The sequence below is a fragment of the Polypterus senegalus genome, chromosome 6 (genome assembly GCF_016835505.1).
Source record: "Polypterus senegalus isolate Bchr_013 chromosome 6, ASM1683550v1, whole genome shotgun sequence".
In the NCBI taxonomy this organism is placed as follows: domain Eukaryota; kingdom Metazoa; phylum Chordata; class Cladistia; order Polypteriformes; family Polypteridae; genus Polypterus; species Polypterus senegalus.
The window spans coordinates 165,565,479-165,586,781 of record NC_053159.1 but is presented as its reverse complement, the minus strand read 5'-3'; the positions used below and the strand labels follow the sequence as shown (position 1 = coordinate 165,586,781).

The 21,303-nt window shown below is 35.0% G+C and overlaps 1 protein-coding gene across 1 annotated transcript in view; it reads right to left on the bottom strand.

Annotated features, from left to right (window-relative positions):
- Positions 1–21,303, bottom strand: part of psmd14 (proteasome 26S subunit, non-ATPase 14) — a 103,557-nt gene that overhangs the window by 33,440 nt on the left and 48,814 nt on the right. The window contains exon 2 of the mRNA XM_039757492.1: positions 20,718–20,769. Coding sequence (XP_039613426.1) covers positions 20,718–20,765 — 48 coding nt within the window. The 5' untranslated portion in view covers positions 20,766–20,769. The remainder of the gene's footprint in view (positions 1–20,717; positions 20,770–21,303) is intronic.

The window sequence follows — 21,303 nt, the reverse complement described above, 5'->3', positions numbered from 1 at the left end:
TTACAAATTATTATAATAAAGTCATAGAGAGTCATGGTGCACACCCGTGACCACCATTTGGGTAGTGACAAATCCTCATTGGCTCAGTCATAGTGGCCCGAGACAAGTCACGACATATTCAAACAGGTTGGATTATGTCTTAAGTCATAGGGGTCCTGTGTATGCAGGAGCTGACAACCAATGAGTGATCACATAGAAGGAGAATGCATACAATGTGAACACAAAGAAATAAAAACAAAAGAACAGGTGTTTTAGATTACAAAAACAGAAGAGAGGATCATCTATCCAATTTTTTGTGTTTGTTATACCACAACACAAGGGAAAATGGAAAAAGATGGACTGAGACAGCTGCTGGACCCACAACATCTGCAAAACATTTGAATAGCCATAGTAAAATACAGTAAGCCTGTGATAATATGGAAATTAGAAATTATATTTCCCTTTCATTACATTTTGCCATCTTTATCAAAGGAACATATTGCTTTACCTCAATTATAGAAAAATGTGATCATCTGCTAAATACTTATGGATATTATGTTGGCTGGTGGCTCCATTGTGCACAAGACAAACAGGGATGGTATTAATCATAATGAACATTCACATACAAATACCTATATTTAACCATAAAGGGCAAATGCAGAGCTTCCAATCAAAAAGGAAAATGGTATACAAATAAAAAAAAATACACACATAAGACATGAAGAACAGATTAAATGTGTTTATAAGCTAATTAACAAAAATTCAGGTTTCTGATATAAACAGGTCAATTATGTGTAATGTAATCAGACTTTGTGGGTTTATCCCATTCCCAAACAGATTCTTTTATTTTTGTCCAGGCATTTTTCAGTGAATACATGATGCCAATACAATGTTTGTTTTACCACCGTGGCCTCATGCTCTATAAAAATGCAGCAGATGACTCTACATGAAGATGATGGCTGAATGGATAACAGCAGAAGACAAGTTTACCACTCGTCTCTCACCATATATTCAGATATCCTTTCTCTATTAAACATGAGAAAAACTGGATTATTCCTGAATAGCTCAGTTTGTTCTACACAACTAAGATTTTAACAAACAATTCAGTCACTCTCTATGGAAGTTCTTGATGAACTATGAATTACTATGGCTACAAAGGGGAGAAAAAAAGTCACATCAATTAAACAGTATCCATATTTCTAACTCACTTTAAAATGTATCAGATTTGTGGCTCCTGCACTATGGCATGTACATCTCCATAGTATATCTGCTATTCACCTTAACCTTACTGTATTGATGCAATTAAGTCTGAAGATGTACTTTTTCTCTCCCATTCTCTGCAGGCAATAAGAAAATTCGGCTGGAATATACTGTGCCTATAACACTACCACCATCACTATAATACACCACTGCACTCAAATTATGTTAATCAAGTTGGTTCCCAATGCAAGTTGTCCATCACCGATTTCATTCATTAAAGTTGAACAGATTTATATAAAAACACTGATACAAATATAGTTGCAAGCAGTTATAGGTAGCTGTCCCTCAAGCAGACATTTAATGTAAGGCTTGGAACTGACAGATGGCAGCACCCCTCAGAGGACTGACTTGTTTGGACCAAGTATCAATGAACAGAAGTGTACACCTTTCCATGTTTTATGAAATGATTGAATTAGATAAATGCAACACAGGCAACTAAATAAAAAGGTGGTGGAGAGAGTGTTCTTTTTTAGCAATCATTTCTTCATTTGCCAAGTTTAAAAGTGTTTTTTTTTATTATTATAATAATGGGAGTGTAACTATCTAATTGCTAAAAAATGCACTTCACCGAGTTATTTTTTCTGCTTACATGTAACTAAGCCAGGTTCTGAAGTAGCTAGTCTCTAATTACAGAGCTGACCTTCTCCACATTGCTAAAGCAAATTAAATCATAAATGTAGTATTGGCTATTGTGCAGTAGCAGGATTAAATATAATGTCTTTGTTTAGAAAGGGGAAAAAAAAACCTACAGTTTAACATCTTGCAGATTTCCTTAAGGACAGCATCTCAATGGAATATGTGCACTGGAGATGAGTAACTGCTATAAAGAACACAAACGTAATGGGAGAACACTCGGTTTAACAGTTTTGCATTTTAAAATTAAATGTAGCTTTTATACAATATTTAGTAAACCTATGTTTTTCTTCTGCGAAATGTGTCAAAATTAAAGATGCAATGCATTTTTGGAACATGGCTATGCTGCTAAGAAATGTGTACAGTATACTTGTTAAGGTACAAATACAACTATAGGTGCTAAAACAAATGTAGATGAAGTGTACACTTAAACAATCCATCCATCATCAAACCAACTAAATCCAGTTCAGGTTCACGGATAGCTGGAGCCTATCTCAATAGCATTTGACACAAAGCAGGAAGCAACTTGTTCAAATTTATTAAGCATCTAATAGAAGCTGCTTCCATCAGCCATATAAAGTGGCTATAGAGGTATTCACCCCTCCATTCTTTTGTTAAACTTGACCTTCTTTATATTTCCTACATAAAAATATATGCAGAAGAATAATGATACTACATAAGTAATATAAGAAAAATTGTAAATTACTACTACAGAATTATCTCAAAGAAAAATATTCCCCCATATTGTTCTAAAAAAGTAAGATATTAACATGATTTAGTCTTTACTTCCATCTGTTTCTCACATATTAAGATTAGACTAGATATACTTTATTTGTCCCCAAGGGGAAATTAAAATTTTACAGAAGCTGAGGAGAAGGGAAAAAAAAAAACTATATATATTTATATTATAAACTAACATCAACCTTTCAAAAAATACACACAAGAACTTCTGGCTTGGATAATGAAGAGCTGCTGCTGTCAATAACAGGCTTCTAGGTGGCAGTAAGATGGTGGATGGCAAGACCTTTCCAGATGTACTTCAGGTTTACATTTAAAGGCATTAACATGTATATCTATTTTATATTTTTATGGCCTGAAAGCATAAAAGCATCTTTTAATTTTCCTGAAAAATTTCATTGCCATATTATGTATTCTGCCATTTAACTATTTATATTATAGGTTTAGAGGATAATTACTGTCACACACATAGTGTTTACTTCAATACTAGTGTCCCTTAAGAATTCATAAGTGTTTTAATCTATCTTGCATTGTTGTTTATTAGTTTACATGTCTAACCTGCTTCTACAGATTTACTTATTTGCGAGTTTAAAATTATTACTCCATTTCATATGTACATTTGTGTTTCATAAACTTCTCTAACACTATGTGTAATATAATAACTGTGTTAATCATGCCTTAAAGTATCTTTTAATTACTATTAGCATAAATATTATATAAATAATATTATTACTCAATCCATTGGTCTATTTTCCAAATTAACTTTTTTCCACCCTATGAGAGAGTGATAAAAAATGGGTAAACTCCACAGGCACTACTGGAGGGGGAAAGAAACAAAAATACATCTTTGGTATTCTAAGCCTGTAGCCTAAACTACTGCCATCATCCTCTCATCTCTTTGTTAGATTTAAATTATGACTACTCAAAAATTCATAGAGAGACTTTCAATTTACAGTTCATAGTAAAGTAGGGTAAATAACACGAGAATTCACTGTCTAAACATTTTTTAAATGTATCACTTCCACACTCATTTTACACAGCATGAAGATGGAAAGATTTCAAGTTATGCTTGTCATACATGGTCAAGACTTTAATTAAGAAAATTACCACATTAAAACACAAAGGCATATTTGCTTAATGTTACACTATTATAATTTGTGTCATATAAATGATTCTCCTTTATCTTTAAACAAACTTATAGATAAAAATATAAAGTCCCTCACAGTGTCCCACACTCCCAAAATATTGTTTAGCGATCATATTAAAATGTATCACCCTGATGATAGATCAATAAGTGTAAGGCTGGGCAAATAAATTGATGTTGGATGTATATTTTTAACCTAAGTTTAAAACCACAGTACTAAGTGACTTTGTCTTTTGATCTTTATTTTAAAAAGAAGATCAACACTGTGGAAATTTGTTTTGTGTGTCAATGTTGCTTTTTCTCTGCAAACACACAAAGGATTTTAAACTGATAAGAAATTGCCAGCTCCCTTAGTTTCCCCTCTAAGATCAGATGCCATAAACCAATATCTTGAAATAATCAAAAACACTACATTCAAATATCACAGAGTGTGTAACATAACTATATTTAAATTATCTCTTAGTAAAGAAGGTTGAAGTTTGATATTTTTCAAGTTGAAGTTATTTCTTCCCAAACAGGCTATAAATAGGAGAGATATCCAGAAAAAAAGGTTACAAAAACTGTTAAAAATCGAAAAATGAATATATTTTAACCAAATTTACAGGGTATGTTCCAAAATATGTGTTTATTTCTCAACATAATCGCCGTCAACTTCGATGCACTTCTTCAGCCTGGGCACCAGCTTTTTTATACCCTTGTCGAATACGCTCCGCTCCACCTCTGAAAGCCACTTCTCCACTGTCTCCTTCACCTCCTCGTTGTTGGAAAAACGTTTCCCACCCAAGAATTCTTTCAGTTTGGAGAAAAGGTGAAAATCTGAGGGCGCAAGGTCCGGGGAATAGGGTGGGTGGGTAACAATATCCCATCCAAAGGGCACAAGCAGGTCCTGAATCACACGAGCGGTATGGGGTCTGGCATTGTCGTGAAGGAGGGACACAGCACGAGTCAGCATTCCCCTCCTTTTGTCTTTAATCTTTTTTTTCAATTTTTTTTGGGTCTCACAATATGTTTCAGCATTGATGGTGGTCCCTTTGGTCATGAAATCCACCAACAAAACCCCTTTTCTGTCCCAAAAGACAGATGCCATAATCTTCCACTCTGAAAACTGAACTTTGAATTTTTTGGCTGATGGGGAATGGGTATGGCGCCATTGTTGGGACTGCCTTTTGGACTCAGGAGTATAGTGACATACCCAAGTTTCGTCTCCAGTCACAATAGAGTCAAGGAACGCCTCACCCTCGATTTCATAACGCTGAAGAAATTCACGTGCAGCCAAAACGCGATTTTGGCGATGTTCTGGAGTCAACATTTTTGGCACCCATCTTGAACTCAGCTTCCTGTAATCAAGTTTTTCTGAGACAATTTCACCCATGAGACTTCGTGAAATGTGTGGGAACATTTCGTGAAGGGTGTCAATCGTCACACGACGATCACTGCGAATTTTTTCATCAACTTGCTGCAGAAGCTCTTCTGAAATGAGACATGGCCTCCCACTCCTTTCTTCGTCATGAGTGTCAGTGCGACCTTCTTTGAACGACCTAACCCACTTGTAAACATGCTGACGTGACACTACCTCAGGTCCATAAGTTTCCACAAGCTGACGATGGATCTCGGCCGCGGATTCGTGACACAAAGTGAAGGACTTGATGACCGAATGAATCTCGCATCGGCGGTAGGTGGAGCAAACGGCCTCAGCAGAGGTTGACGAACTCGCTTGCTGTGATGACATTTCACAACTGACCGACGCGGTCCCGAGCTTATCTTGACCATTAGGACCCCCCTACACGCAGGTATGCCAACCTTCGAAAAAAAAATTCCCTGCACCCTCCAGGGCACTTGTAACCTTTTTTTCTGGATATCCCTCGTACATTTGCCACATTAAGTTATTTTCTAAAGTTAAGTGATTTTCTATAAATTTTATATATATATATATATATATATATATATATATATACATATATATATATATATATATATATATATATATATACACACACACACACACACACAAACACAGTATATTGCCCACACTAGCATTTTAAAAATGGAGGCTATGAGGTACATTGCACCACTAGAAAATAAAAGCATTAAAACTTATCAAATACATCTACTTTGAAGCAGCAAAAGTTTCAATATAAAAAAACATGTCTTCTGTGTTTTTGACATATATTTGGAATAACAAAAGGGATTTAAAAATAATAATTTTACTGCATATTGCTGATACTATATTTTTCTTGATGTAAGGATGCGTTTCAATTTGCTTGTGTGATAGAAGTGGCCTTCCTAGGAGGAGATCTCACATAAATAAGGAAGTAACTCAACATGACACAAAGCATGTAGTAGAAAAAGTTTTTCTAGTCTTTTGAGAGGAACTACACCACTCGGGGTGAAAAGTTATTGCAGGGGAACATGAGCACTGAGGGAATGTGCAGAGCTAGTCTTTTTTATTTATTTATTTGTTTTAAATGGCTTAGTCTCATAATATTGGTGTTTTTTGTTTGCAAATGACATGTATAAGCTATTTTACAATGTGTGTAATCACAAGATAACTTTCTTGGTTTGAAAAATGGACATACAGTACTTATTATTTTGAAGCTTATATTTTCCAGTTGTGTTCCATGTCCCAGCCTCCACTATAAAAGCCAGGACGGGCAAGATTTTTTTTTTTTTATTTATAGAAAATGCCTAACATAACAACATTTTTGCATGGCAAATGCATATAAACCAAGTTTGTGAACAAATTCATTCTACTTGAAAAATACTGAATTTACTTTAAATTTCCAAATACTACCTAATTAAGGTGTTGGATATTTCCATTTAGCTTGCAGCTTACTTAAAACTGAATGCTTGAGATTAACTGAAGTACATAAAGCGAAGGAAGATATATGAAAGAGCAAGACTGCTAAGAAAACTTACAATGAACAGGTTTGCAAACAGTAATTCACAAGGGCTTAGATCTCATCAGTGTAAATACTTTCAAAGCTTTTTGTGTTTTTTGAGATGATAAACTGCAAAAACTAAGCAATAAATACAGGACATTCATGGAAAAATGAGAGAAAGTAAAATAATTGAGGATCATATTAACTCGACTGAAACAGCAAAACAGGAGTTCATAGCAATTCCTCCATTTCATACCATTGTACTGATTTTAAAAAGTAAATTATAAAGAGGCATAGAAAAAGTGACATATTCGACTGTTGCTGCTACACTACTTAAAATGAAGCCAAAGTTACATGAATTATGCTTGAAAAATTTTTTAGAAAAAATGTGGTTAGCAAAGTCTGATAAGCAGATTTTAGTTGGTAGATCTGGTTTAAAAATTAGTCTAAAATGACCAGATGAAAGTTGTGTTTCCATTTATGTTATGATATAAATGGCTAGTTAGATCATAAAAATAAAAACGAACACCATAGGATTTTTATCACTACTCTAACCAACAACACACATTTATGAAGTTAAGAGGCTAGCACTGAACCATTACAGACTCCCAGTATTAAACTGGGTTAAAAAATTAAAAAATTCTCGCACAGAGTGCTTATAGTGTTGTTCCTCGCTCATCCACAACAAACTCTAACCTGCTAAGCAACACATGATTGTTTACTGTCACATGCAGAACTTAAGTAATAATAAAAACCCTAATCTGTGACATTTATTAAGTCAATAACTATTTAACAGCCCATCACAGGACTACATCTTTTATGAATATCATACTCATTGGGCTGCCTGACCAAAATGGAGATCTGGCTGGTTGCAAGACCCTGCTTAAAACCTGTGGCGACTGTCCCAGTGAGTAAGGATTACAACACCAGCAATATCTGGAATAAACAAATATACTTGCTTATATTTTATAAGTAAGCTATTGTTTACAGTGAAATGAAAAAATATTTCATGCATAATATACAGTATGCAAGAAAACATGTAATTGCTATTTTTATGTTCAGATTTGCAATCTAATTCAGAAAAAAATTACTGAATGTTCATTTTATTACTGAACACAGCATGACAATGTCTCTGTGTCAGAACAGGGTTTTCTCTGGGAACTCTGATTAGGGTTAGCTTCACTGGTGATATTAAAGTGAGCAGATCTGTGGGTGAGTGGGTACTGAATGGGTAGAGTTAGTTCCTGCTTTGCTTGAAGTGCTGTTGGGATTTTTTTTTTTTTAAATTGTGTCATTACTGTTACATGTGCAGAGTACACTGAAATTCTTACTTGCACATGCTATTCAACATGTAACACATTAATACCACAGTGTCGCAGCTGATAGATGCAGGGAGCCATCCAAAAAAGAATAATAAGACAGAAGCAAAAAAAAAAACAAAACACACAAATACTTGCCAGCACAATATGTTTTAAGTCTTTTATATCTGCTTGAATGCACTTCAGTAGTAAAGGCCTTTAACAAGAGACTGCTCTGCCCACTTTAAGAAACCTACTTAGGCTTGGAAGGTGTGGACACACCACTTCATTTCTCTTTATAATACACTGAAATTTATTATAAACAACTCAGTAAACTGAAAAACCCTGAATTATTAAACTCCATTCATACACACATATATGAACATGCCAAAATTATGAAAACATTTAAGAAACAACAAAGAACCACATATGCACATTTGTTTTACTCTGTTTGGTATTATTGTACCACTCTCAGAGCTACATATAATTATTTAAATCATACCAGGGCAAATTCCAGCATCAACACAAATTAGCCATGGCACTATTTAATTTAACACAAGGCTGTTCTTATTATAAAAATACATTACATGAACAAAATTTGTAAAAGAAAAAAAAAGGTAATTTCAAATATAAAATTCCACTTGCTTTTTGTAACAATAGGTATAGTAGAGATATGCAAATAAGAGGTTTGGCAGGCAACTAAACTATATAAACCTCTATTAATTTAATGAAGCAAGATGTAATGTTTAGGGCTTGCATTATGCAAGACCTCTATTTACTGCAGGTAAAGATTTCTCATTATGTTGTATCCTATATGAAGCAAGCTCAGGGGTCTATGTCATTCTTCACCCACTATATGTGAAAAAGAGGGAGTTTCTTCCATAATTCTTTTAGCACACTTACACTCATGGCAGCTAATTAAGACAATGTGGGGAGATTATGTATCCAGTAAGTGGCAGATTAGCAGTAAAAGGCCTCCTTTTACTTAAAGAAGGTTTGTTTCGAAGGGCTTTTTCTGTGTAGAAACTATATTTTTTGTAGGACTGTACTACAGCACAAAATAGTCATTTTTCATTTTGGGCATAGTATATGGTATACAATTTAATTATTACTATGACTTCTTGTGACATTCTCTAAGAAATTTAAGATGGTGCACTCTATAAAGGGTTCTATATATAGACTAACTAACTGATGTATTCACTCAATTTATCAATATTCAACACTTAAAGCAGAAATTGAAACTAATGACCTAAAAATAAAAATATGGTTTTCAATCTTTATGCACATCATTTCTGACTATGTCTGTCTGTCTGTACAATGGATCAGTGCCACCCAGGGCACTAGAAGCTTACTGCATTGAAAAGTAAAACGTTAACTTGTAAAATTTCCATTTGTTCCAAACAACAGATTTGAGTACCCATTCTCAAAAATGATACAGACCTGAGTTACTATAAATTTTTAAAATATTTAAATTTACTACACTGACCTCTACAAAAAATGGTCAGATGGACCACTTGAAATGCTTTAATTTTCAAAAATACTACCTTTTCTCTAACACAGTGTCTTCAGACAATCTGAACTCCTGACCATTTTGAACTTTTGCATGATCTCAGTATCAGATAACATTTCAATTGAAATATAGGCTACTTATTATTGTTCTGTTAGTACAAATTGGATACTAAAATTTCTATTCAACCTCAAAAGGGTTCAGCTATTGTTTAATGAAGAACAATGAATGCTTAAAACAAGTATATGTGACATGCCTTTTTAGTGTTCTAAATCATGAGAAATACTTTTTGTATGGATGAGATGTACTTTAAAAATGCATCTTTAAGTGTATTTCAAAAACCTACGTCCACCCTAAAGTGCTCAGGCAGACTTGCATCATTAACTTGAAACACTTCAACCAGTTGGAAAACTACTGTCCATGCCTTAAGCTTATACTAGGTTAACATCTTTTGTATTCCTAAATTTTGCTTAATTTATTAAAACATTTACTACAAATTTAAACTGATCTTCACTTTTGCCTGGTTTACAAATTTTAACCAGTAGTAGTAGTAAAGTACAAATCAGAATAAAAATACTGAATCTATCATAATATAAGGATGTGCTACATTTGAATACACTAACCTTTTTTCCCCATTTAGTCTTCTCGCTCAACTCTTTTTTATATGAGCGACAGTACCAATGGCTAAAGAAGGAACGCTTCACATCTTCTACTGTAAATTAATATAAGAGCACCCACACATCATTTTCCAATCCATTTATTTAGTTCAGGGGTGCAGGAAAGAAATTTTCAAGTGGCACAAGGTGGGAACCAACCTTAGATGTGCTGCCATCACACAGCTCACAACCACTAATACTGAAATTAGCTTATACATGTTTTGAATGTGAAATAAAAATCTAAGCAGTCACAGACAGATGATGCAAAAAGAACATATTCAGTATTCAGGTAAAATGATCAATCTGGTAACTTCTGCCCTATTATGTCATGCCTGATAAACTCCAAAATCTACTGGCATCTTAGAAACAATGAATATTATCTATTAATTTTTTTTTATTTCAGACATTTTAAATAACAAAAGATGCTCCTTTGAGTCAATGGGTTAAATTTTTTTTAAGGAATTCCAACTGGATACCTCATATTGCTGTTATGTGAATAAAAAGAATATACAGTAAGAAAACAACTCAAGTGAATAGTTGGTGATAATACTACCACTCCTGTTGATTTTGATTCCAAAATAAAGAGGACAAACAATGTGGAAAAGAGATATGGTATTTTACAGTACATTTTCCAAAAAAAAATTTATTTTTTACATTTATAAAAGCTTAGTACATAAAAACACATTTTAACGCAACAGAATATACTGCATTAACTATAATGACTATTTAAATGCTTTTGATTAGGTTCTGTCTCCATATCAAATTATCAAAGTATAACAGTACACATTCAAACATCTGTGTGTGGAGCTGTATAGAAAAGGCTTAATAAAACACAAGCGGGGAAAAAGTATGTGAAGATCTCTTTTTAAATTAAATGATGTGAAAATTGTGATCCTTTCCAGATCAGTGCTCCACTTCTAAAATTAAATAACTCACATAAACATGTCACAAACAAAATTAATTTTGTAGTTTAAGCTGACCACCAGATACCCCGGAGTTACCAAAACTTCAACATGTTAATATAGTAGCAATAGAAATGTAGGGTGATATGAGGCAAATGAAATGTACTGTAATGAGAGATAATATTAGATGTGGTAGCACAACTGGGTGTGTATCTAAAGCTGAAAGACTGACTTTACTCTTATTAGTAAATTCTGTAAATAGGCAAACATTATGTAATAGTCTGTGAGGAGGTCAACTGAAAAAGTCATGACTAATTACAGGTGATACTATTTTTTGTTTTTTACATTTCATTATTACCAGTAGGGCAGAACTACAACACATAAATTAGAGAAAAGAACTCCTAGACTTTATTTTCAAAACTGTACATCAAGCAAGTACAAAGTCTATGAAACTATAAAGCTGAACCATTTACCTTGAACAAACCTAGGCTAACAGATTTGAGGAAGTATTTAGAAGCCTATCTGCTGTCCTATGGATATTTTCTTGTGCTGTTTTATCATTCTAGTAATAGTAGAAATTACAAAAAAAGAAATCGGGTGAAACCACACTAGTATAATGCAAATCTTAGGAATAACCTTTGTTGAGTTGTACTTGATAAATTGTTTTGTATACCCTAATATTGTATTGGCCTTCTTAATTTCTTACATGTGCAATGGCAATTCCCTCTCTTAAGGTGTAATTTAAAACTTCAGATCCCCTTGTGTATCAAGTAGAAACTTTTTCTTTCTATGTAATAATTTAGGTCTCTTTACATTGCCCTTCATCATCCATATATCTGCCCATGTCTGAATTATGTGCAAATTTATCTTTAATGATTCTAAATCCATGGTATTCACCAGTCCACTGAGTTTAGTCAAGTCAAGTTAGGAAGCATGTATTGGTACAGTGCGTTGCCGCACCCACTACACAACAAAACAAATTGAGATCCCAGTTGGCAAACCCCCGGGTAGACACATGGTCCAGTCCCACCCTCCAGAAATGACCCTCTATCTGCCTCAGCCAGGTGTTACATGGACGACCCCTTGGCCTGGTCCAGCCACTCAGGTCCCCAACAATGATGATCTAATGAGAAGGATCACCCTAAAGTGAAACGCGCCACATGGCCGTAGTACCGTAACTGACGCTCCTTCACACTGCAGGTAATGCGTGTCATATGGGACTCGATGAGCAACCGCTCATTCGACACAAAGTCAAACCAACGGTACCCAAGGATTTTTCAGAGAGACACAATACGAAAATGAGTCCAGTCTTCATCTCAGGTCACTGGATAGCGTCCATGTCTCACAACCATATAGCAAGACAGGAAGCACCAGAACTCTAAAGACTTGGACCTTCATCCTTTTGCATAGATATCGGGAGTGCCACACACCCCTTTCCAGCGACCACATGACCCCCATGCTCTTCCAATCTGTCAACTGACTTCATAGGAAGAGTCACCAGAGACATGAATATCACTGCCAAGGTAAGTAAACCTCTCAACAAGGTCGACACTCTCTCCGCAAACAGACACACTGCTGATGGCTGTGCCCAACAGGTCATTAAAGGCCTGGATCTTGGTTTTTATCCATATGCAAGCTCAGACACTCAAACTCCTTGGTCAGTCTCTTGAGCGCTCCGATCAGAGCCTCCATTGATTCCGTGAAGATCACAGCATCGTCAGCAAAGTCAAGATCCATTAATCTTTCTTCACCAACAGATGCCCCACAGCCGCTGGACCTCCATGACCTTGTCCAACACCCGGTCCGTAGAAGCATCGAACAGAGATCGAGCAAGAACACACCCCTGATGAACCCCAGTATCAACTGGGAAAAACGCAGAGGTTCTGCCTCCACTCTGCACAGCACTCACAGTACCAGTGTACAGGCCAGCCATGATATCCAGCCTCCTCGAGGGGATCCCGCGAATAATAATAATAATAATACAGTTTATTTATATAGTGCCTTTCCCATGCTCAAGGTGCTTCACAGAGTCTTAGAAAAAAAAAAACAGCAGGGTATATGTAACATTGGATTAGGAAAATTACCTAATTTGTGATATAACAGACACACAGATTATCCTGAACACTTGGACAGAGATGTAAACTGAAAGAAAGGGCAGAATGTTAAGTTAAAATCCTTCCTAAATAAATGAGTTTTAAGTTGTTTTTTAAAAGAATGAATGGAGTCAGCTGATCTAATTAAATTCGGGATGTCATTCCAAAGTCTGGGTGCGATGGAGCTGAAGGCCCTGTCACCCATAGAGGGCAGGTTAGTGTGAGGCACAACAAGATTACCAGAATAAGAGGACCTTAGTAGGCGAACAGGAGCATAATGATTTAGAAGGTCACTGATGTAGTCCGGTACAAGGCCATTTAAAGCTTTGTAGGTTATTAATAGAATTTTATATTCAATCCTGTAAGACACAGGGAGCAAGTGAAGGCAAAGCAGGATGGGTGTGATGTGCTCACTGTTGATGGTTCAACTTAAGGACTCTTGCAGCAGAATTTTGAATCAGCTGGAGCTGTGATATAAGATTAGAAGGGGCACCTGCCAGCAGCGGGTTACAATAATCGATGCGGGATGTGATAAAAGCATGGACACGTTTCTCAGCATTAGAAAAGGAGAGGAATGAGCGAACATGGGATATGTTATGGAGGTGAAAGTAAGAAAGTTTCTTAATGTGGTTTATGTGGGCGGAATAAGAAAGGGAGGAATCAAAAATGACACCAAGATTCCTTGTATCAGAAGAAGGTCTTATGAGATCACCGTCAAGAGTGAATGAAAAGGAGCTCATTTTCTTAAGTAGCGCTTTAGTGCCAATTTGCAGGAGTTCAGTTTTGTTGCAATTTAATTTTAAAGAGTTCTGTTCCATCCAGGGTTTAATTTTACATAGGCAAGTTGTGAGCTGAGAAAACTCTGAAGTTGTACTTTTGACATTGAAATAGAGTTGAGTGTCATCTGCATAAAAATGATAACCCAGTCCATAGCTACGAATAATATGGCCAAGGGGAAGCATATAAATACAGATGAGAAGAGGGCCAAGGACAGAGCTCTGAGGAACTCCTTGTGTGACTGGCACCAAGCTGGATCTACTGTTGCTAAGACTAACAAACTCTTGCCTATCAGTCAGATAGGACTTGAACCATTGGAGGGCAGTGCCAGAGATACCCAGCATGATCTCCATTCTGAAAACTAGAATGTCATGCCTGACAGTGTCAAATGCTGCACTGAGGTCTAACAGAATTAATATGCTGGTTTGTTCAGAGTCTGCTGCCATAAGCAAATCATTGGTTACTTGAAGAAGAGCAGTTTCACAGCTGTGCTGCGCTGTGAAACCACACTGAAAGGGTTCCATCAAATTATTAGAGGTTAAGTAATTGGTGAGCTGGGAGGCTACAACACGCTCAAGAACTTTATACAGAAAAGGTAAGTGGGAAATAGGCCAAAAATTGTTAAAATTGTCACCATCAAGACCAGGTGCCCCACAAACTGACAAAGTCTGCAAAGAAACTCTGCCGATATTCGCTGAGTTTAGTGCAATTTGTAATTTTATCCTGATTGTTAGGTACATCTTTATAAGGATTATATAAGTAATTTAGAAAGATCTGTAGCCAGAACACTGATTTCGGAAAGATTTTAACATAGCGTAATGTGAAAAAAAATTGTCTTATCAAAACCCAGTGCTTGATGAATTTACATTTTTTGCATCCATCTACACAGGGCACACTGAACTCCAAGTTTCTTTACATTGATTACTAGCCTCTCTAGTGGTACATTACAACAAATATCCCATCTTACAAGGTAACCAGTGTGCAGAGATTTATGAAAAATGTGTGTTAAATGTGTCTTAAGCACTCAAGGATAAATGTTACTCAGTCCTGGCACTTTACTTAATTTCAGCCAGGCTTTTATCATTCTAGCAGCACTCGTTTCTCAGGTACTTTCATAATAGTCCCTTTAGCTACAGGGAACAAACCAACAACGTCACATGTAAAAACATATTAATATATACGACAATTGATAATACAGTTTGCATTCATTTGATTCCTGTTTTTGACTGTTCTTTTACTATTGAAAATACAGGAAGAACCTCTCTTGGTCAACTGTTAATTATTGCCCTCCTAAGCCTAACATTCACGATAGAATTCATTCTTTTGTAAATGTTGCACAGTTTCTTTTTGACATTTAGCTTCTTATTTAGCCATTGATTGTTCCTGTTAAATTTTCTAACATTTCAAGAAGAACTTTCCCCATATTGTATATTAATATTCTTTGCCCTTCCTCAGCATCCCAGTCTGTCTCTTTTAGACCTACCAAGATTTTCTGAAAAATTGCCCTTCTAAAATTAGTTTTTTATTGTATACATGCAACTGGTCAAATTAAGATCACAGGATCCCAAATGACCCAATCATCTATACTCCCTAAATTTTACATTGACAATTACAGAATAATAAATCTAGACAGGCCTCTCTTCCTCCTAGTGCTTTAACGTTGTAAATTTAAAAAAAGTCACTAATTACATCTATGAATTCTAGTCCAATTGCCCTATGAAATGCAAAGCTTATACATTTAATATTTTGGGAATTAAAAGTACCCCTTTACTAGAACATCCCTCTGTAATATGTCTTTATGATATTATTATAAAGCTGCATATTGACAATTTTATCTGCATAGGGGTCTATAACACCCGGCCCAATATCAGGCCCCGTCCTTATTTAGCCGACAACTAAACTTGTGCTTGCATTTCAAAACGTTTATCTTATGTGTTCACATGTGTGTAGATAAAAATGGATTTGCATCACATACAAGTAGAAAATTGTAGTAAAAGATGAGCCCCAGTTTGACTCAGTCTGCACAAAATATTGTAGTACAGTAATTGCAAATATACTGTACTTAGTGACACTGATAACAAACAGTACAAATCTAGATTTAATATACCATTTTTATATTAATCTACAATATATTTTCCCCAAACAACTGGTGGATAATTACTCAGTTGCAGGATTTTTGAAGTTCAATCCTATAACCGCTAGGCCATGCCACCTACAACAGTACACTGCAGCACAATCTCCTCTTGCCTTTCTCAGTTAAGAGATTTTGGAAGCCCTTATGATTCATTAAATTTTAAAATGATTCTAACAGAAACACCAGAAGTGTTTCTGTTTCTATAAAGCCAGTCATACCAGCAGAGGAAACCCATCGGCAAGTGCAAATAGACTGTTTAATGATGCAGATGATTAGATGAAATGCCAGCTGATGTTTAAATTACATTTAGGCAAACAGTCTCCTAACTAGGTGTTTACAACATGTTGTACTTCAATTATGCACAGACTTCTATAAAAGGTTTGTTTCATAAAAAGCTGCTGTGTGCTTCTCCTCCTTTTACTGGCAAGCTGGTAAAAGAGATGTTACTCTCGGTGGAGGCTATAAGTAAACATCAGCCATTATGCAACTAAGCACATTAATTCTCAGTAACTGTTTATTCGATCACAATTATTTAGTTTTTAATATAGAAAAGTCATATTTCCATTTATCTTACAAAATAAAAATAAACCCTGTAAATAGCATACAGTATAACATAAAGGGCAGCAAATAACACATTTAAATTCAGCAATGACATCTTATTACTTATGTAATTATACAGAAATTTAGGCAGTGTAACCTTCATCACAATACAGCTTTTAAAAAAATTATGCACGTCAAAATTCTTCATTTACTCTTATGCCACTACAGGGATGTGGTATGAAATGAAGCAAAACTAAAAACAAGGTTTGAACTAGCTAGCCTAGGTCAGTTCACTGAAAGTTAGAGTCTCTCATACCAGGCCAATTGAGATTCATCCCAGAACCAGCCCACAAAGTCACTGGAAAAATGTAAACTCAACATACATAATGCCTAGCGAAAGAATCTATGACTTTTGCTAGCCCCGCAGTTGTGACTTAAGGTGTTTTCAAATTTAGTTTGTTTGGGGCACACACCCCTTTAGAAATGGTGGTCTCATGTGGTATCAGGCGACCTCTGAAATATGTGAGGTAGGAATGTGATCTGACACAGGTCTGCTAGATGTACAGAATATATTATGTATGATGGGGAAACAGCGGAACTGTAATTAGATAAATTCAGTATAGAAATAAATCTACACACCAATATAAGTTTGCATGAAACAACTTCCACATGTACCAGTCAATCAGATCAATCCTAGCACCTTAGACATTTTTTTGCTCTCTTTCCATTAGATCAGTTACCAGTTGACTGCACAGAAAAAAAAACGTAGATTCCACTTGTGATTGGATAGATTAATCCAACCACATACAGAACTAGTGAAAAACAAATGGGCTTTGCAATGAGTGATCAAACGCTTAATCTTATACAGCCAGAGGGACACACACACAGGCAGGATGGCCTCTCGATGCGATGACTCTTCTAGCACAATGCAAACAGGCAAATTATGTAGTACACTACATAGTAAAAATGAATCAAACATTGCAAAGAGAATACTATTAACAAATATTTACAGGCCTAAATACAGCAGACATACAATTCGAGAACCTAAATAGAAGGGACATTTAGGCTTTTGAAGAGTAAATATACAATAGCATACAGTGAAATTAAATTCACCTGATACATCTACTGTCTAAATTAAACTGAGGTACATCACTGCATACCCTCAAGCAGCACTTGCCATAGAGTAACCTGGATGAAATGTGTCCTTTCTGTAACACATTTTCATATTCTTTTCTCTACAGATAAATACATTCAGCTAATGCAGTTCTGCTTAGTAAACAACCCACATACATCATTACATATGTGATAGTGTACATGCACAACTCACAGATTCTTCATGATGATTTTTGATGATGAAAACTTTCTGCCCAAAGAATGGAATGCACCATACAGCCACATGGCATTTTTATCATCATCTATTTCTTATTTTCGTTTCTCCTGAAAGTTTGCTGAGTGAAAATGCAATCGAACTAACTGAAACTAATTAACTAATCATCTCCTTATTCAGCATGAAGCAAATGGACTATAAGTGTGAAAATGCTTTTATATTCTCGTTTTGTACTATGCTATCCCATTGCAATTTTAGAGTTATTTATTTCATTGTGTAAATTTTACAGCACAAAAAAGAAAATGTGCAAAGAAAAACCTGTAATGTATAATAAAGTGAAACAATATGCACGATGTATAACACACACACTGCCTTAATGGTTGTATGACTACACACATCCTGAGCTCTTACAAATCATACATGACCACTCGCACTTCCACCACTAGATTAAGAAGTGCTTACCCATAAGGCTTTTCAACAGCCACTTATACCGACAACTGTAGGATTACTTCTTGTGTTTTACATATACATGCATGATGTTGTACTCAGTCATTATTTTATGTGTCACTGATACTGAACAACTATCACTAGTCTGTGGGGTAGATGCAACTAAATGTTTGTTGCTCTACGTACAATATTACTAAAGTTGAATTTAAACAGTTTATTATGCAAGTAGGGATGGGTGGTATCATCAAAAGTCCTTATCAGCATAATTAACAGAAACAAATAAATATAATACTAATGAATTATGCACTAGCACTTCTCTTATCCGTCAAAACATGTCTTGATGCTCTGCTACTCAGACAGAATCACCTCTGTCAAACTGATGAAGCACATTTTTTCCCCATTCAAAGACACAAACGCTCACACCGCTACCATGCAAACACAGCACAAGATGCAGCTTATCCTACCCTACCAGCCTGTTTGCTTCTACTCGCCACAATGGCTGAACCACTCAACTCTGGGCAGTACTCTTAAAGGATTAGACTTACTACACACAGGTCTGTTCCATTTATGTAGAAGTCCTTACCCAAAGATATTAGCTTTAAGACACAACTACATCAACAAATAAAAAAAAAAAAATCATATTTCTCACTTCTCTTCGACTTCAGGTTTTGCATTTTATACTTAGATGTGTTCATAAGTTTTACACTAATTTTTAGCATAAAAGGAGAATGTTTTTATGACATTCATACTGCATGAATTTTATCCAGTATACTAGATAAACAAGTATACAGTATCAAGCCCTACTAGATGGAAGTTACCCAAAATTGTATAATGACAGCATTTGTACAAATTAAGAAAATGAGTTTAAAACACTATGTTTAACATAAACAAAGAAAGGTATTGGCCATATTTTTAATGTACTTAAGTTTGGAGGAATCTTTAGATGAATATCAAGAGGAAAAAAAAAGGAGGTTTTAAATGTATAAAACAAACCGTGCAAGTGTTCAGAGGGATTTTATCACTTTTATATGCTGTAAGTTTGGGAAATAATGGTTGCTAAAATAATTTATAGACATACAAAAACTATGCAACAAAGATTTATTTAACTGAGATTTATTATTAAAGCTGCGGGTAACTAACTACATGTTAGGCTAAATAAATTATAAAAATCAACAATGATTTAATTTGCCTCTAAATAAAATGCAAACGTTTACCTACAATATATATGCATTCATGCTTTATAGCATTAAAAATAAATTTTACTTGAACATAAAAGCAAATTCACCTAAACCCACTATGTCACACAAACAGAACAGTATAGGAGGATGTTTCTGCCAAGTTTTACTTATGTAAGCAACTATTTTAACCCAGATGTACCAGCAAGATTTATTCATTAAGTTCATTGCTTAGTGGGTGCCAATGAAAATTACTGTGTGATAATAAAAAAAAACAGTTATTTCATTCGTTTATTTCAGAACTTTTATACTAATTTATTTAAAAGGTGTACGGATAAGTTAATTTCCTTTTGCAGTGCACTGCAGATTCATTCATTTTGTATCTTCATTTACTGTATTATGAATATTAACTTTAACCCCTGCAAAATGTGTTCAAATCATCCAAGCTGGCCTCTGTTGTAACAGAGAATTTTATTACAATATTCATTAAAACATGCAATAAAAGGAACTTAAATTAATTTTGTCAAGAAAAGCCACAGTCATTAATGGAAGCACTTTACAAATTTAAGATAATATAGCATGGTCCCCTTTCACTTTAGCACTCCAAAGCATGTCTTTAATAAACTTTTTACAACTCGGGGTGCAACTCCATGTAATGTGGAGATGGCTGTTTAAGTCAGGAGAAGATAACCTCTTAGATGATTCTTATTTCGCAGAAGAATGCATTCCCTTTATCAATATCCTAAGCCTACTTATTAATATTTATGGCTGCAAGGAGCCAGCTCTACCACAGTAGTACTGGACTCCAGCAAGAACCAGTCACATACAGTGAGTATGCCCTGCAAAAAAGCTAGCAGAGATCATGCAAATTCCACAAACCATTTACCACATACACCTGATTTCATAAAATATTGAGTAAAACGTAATATTTATTGGTTTAGTTACAACCAAAGTTGAAGGGACAGTAAGGGATAAGATTTACAGCACACACACATATATATATTATATATATTTATTTACACACACCCCAAAATATGTCTGAACTATGACAGTTTAAAAAAATAAAATTTTAAACAATTGAAAGGAAAAGAAATATTTTACTAACTTTCAAATTTTTCTTTAATAACTGAGGTCTTACATAAATCAAACATTATTTTAAGCTACTGGTGAAAAGTACAATCCCACAAATATGCATATACATTTTTATAAATAAAGTCACAGCACTAACCTGACCAAGTCCAGGCATTCCACCACCAAGCCGCAGAAGTCTGTCCATTTCTCTGTAAAGAAAATACAAAAACTTATTAATTTGAGTATTATTTTACTCAATTATCATCTATATAATTCACCTTCAATCTTTCCTTATGTCAAAAATATTGGTGGTAATTACAACACAACATCAGATTTCCTGTTAATTAACACCACATACTAATTCAAGAAGCTGTCTTCCTTGCTAATTAACAGACCCTTCCTCTACTTTGTGTGTGTATGTGTGCTTTATTTTACGGTTACCCCCAGATTGCCACTAGGCAACATTTGTATGTGCCTTAAAGAAAGTTTTCAGTAGCTAAATCAATCCTCTGCTCTAATCCTTTCTGAATGTTTATATAGGCAGAAATAAGATATTTCTCCCAAATAGGATGCATTTCCTTACAACACAAATAAGATTCTGCACATTTAAATGAGAAAAATCCTAATTAGTAACTTCTGAGCTAATTAACTTGCAGCTTGTCACTTATCATCAATATTGCCTGTGAGCAATGGTGTGAGCAGTTATGGATCTTTTACACACATCAGAATGTTTTATACAAAAG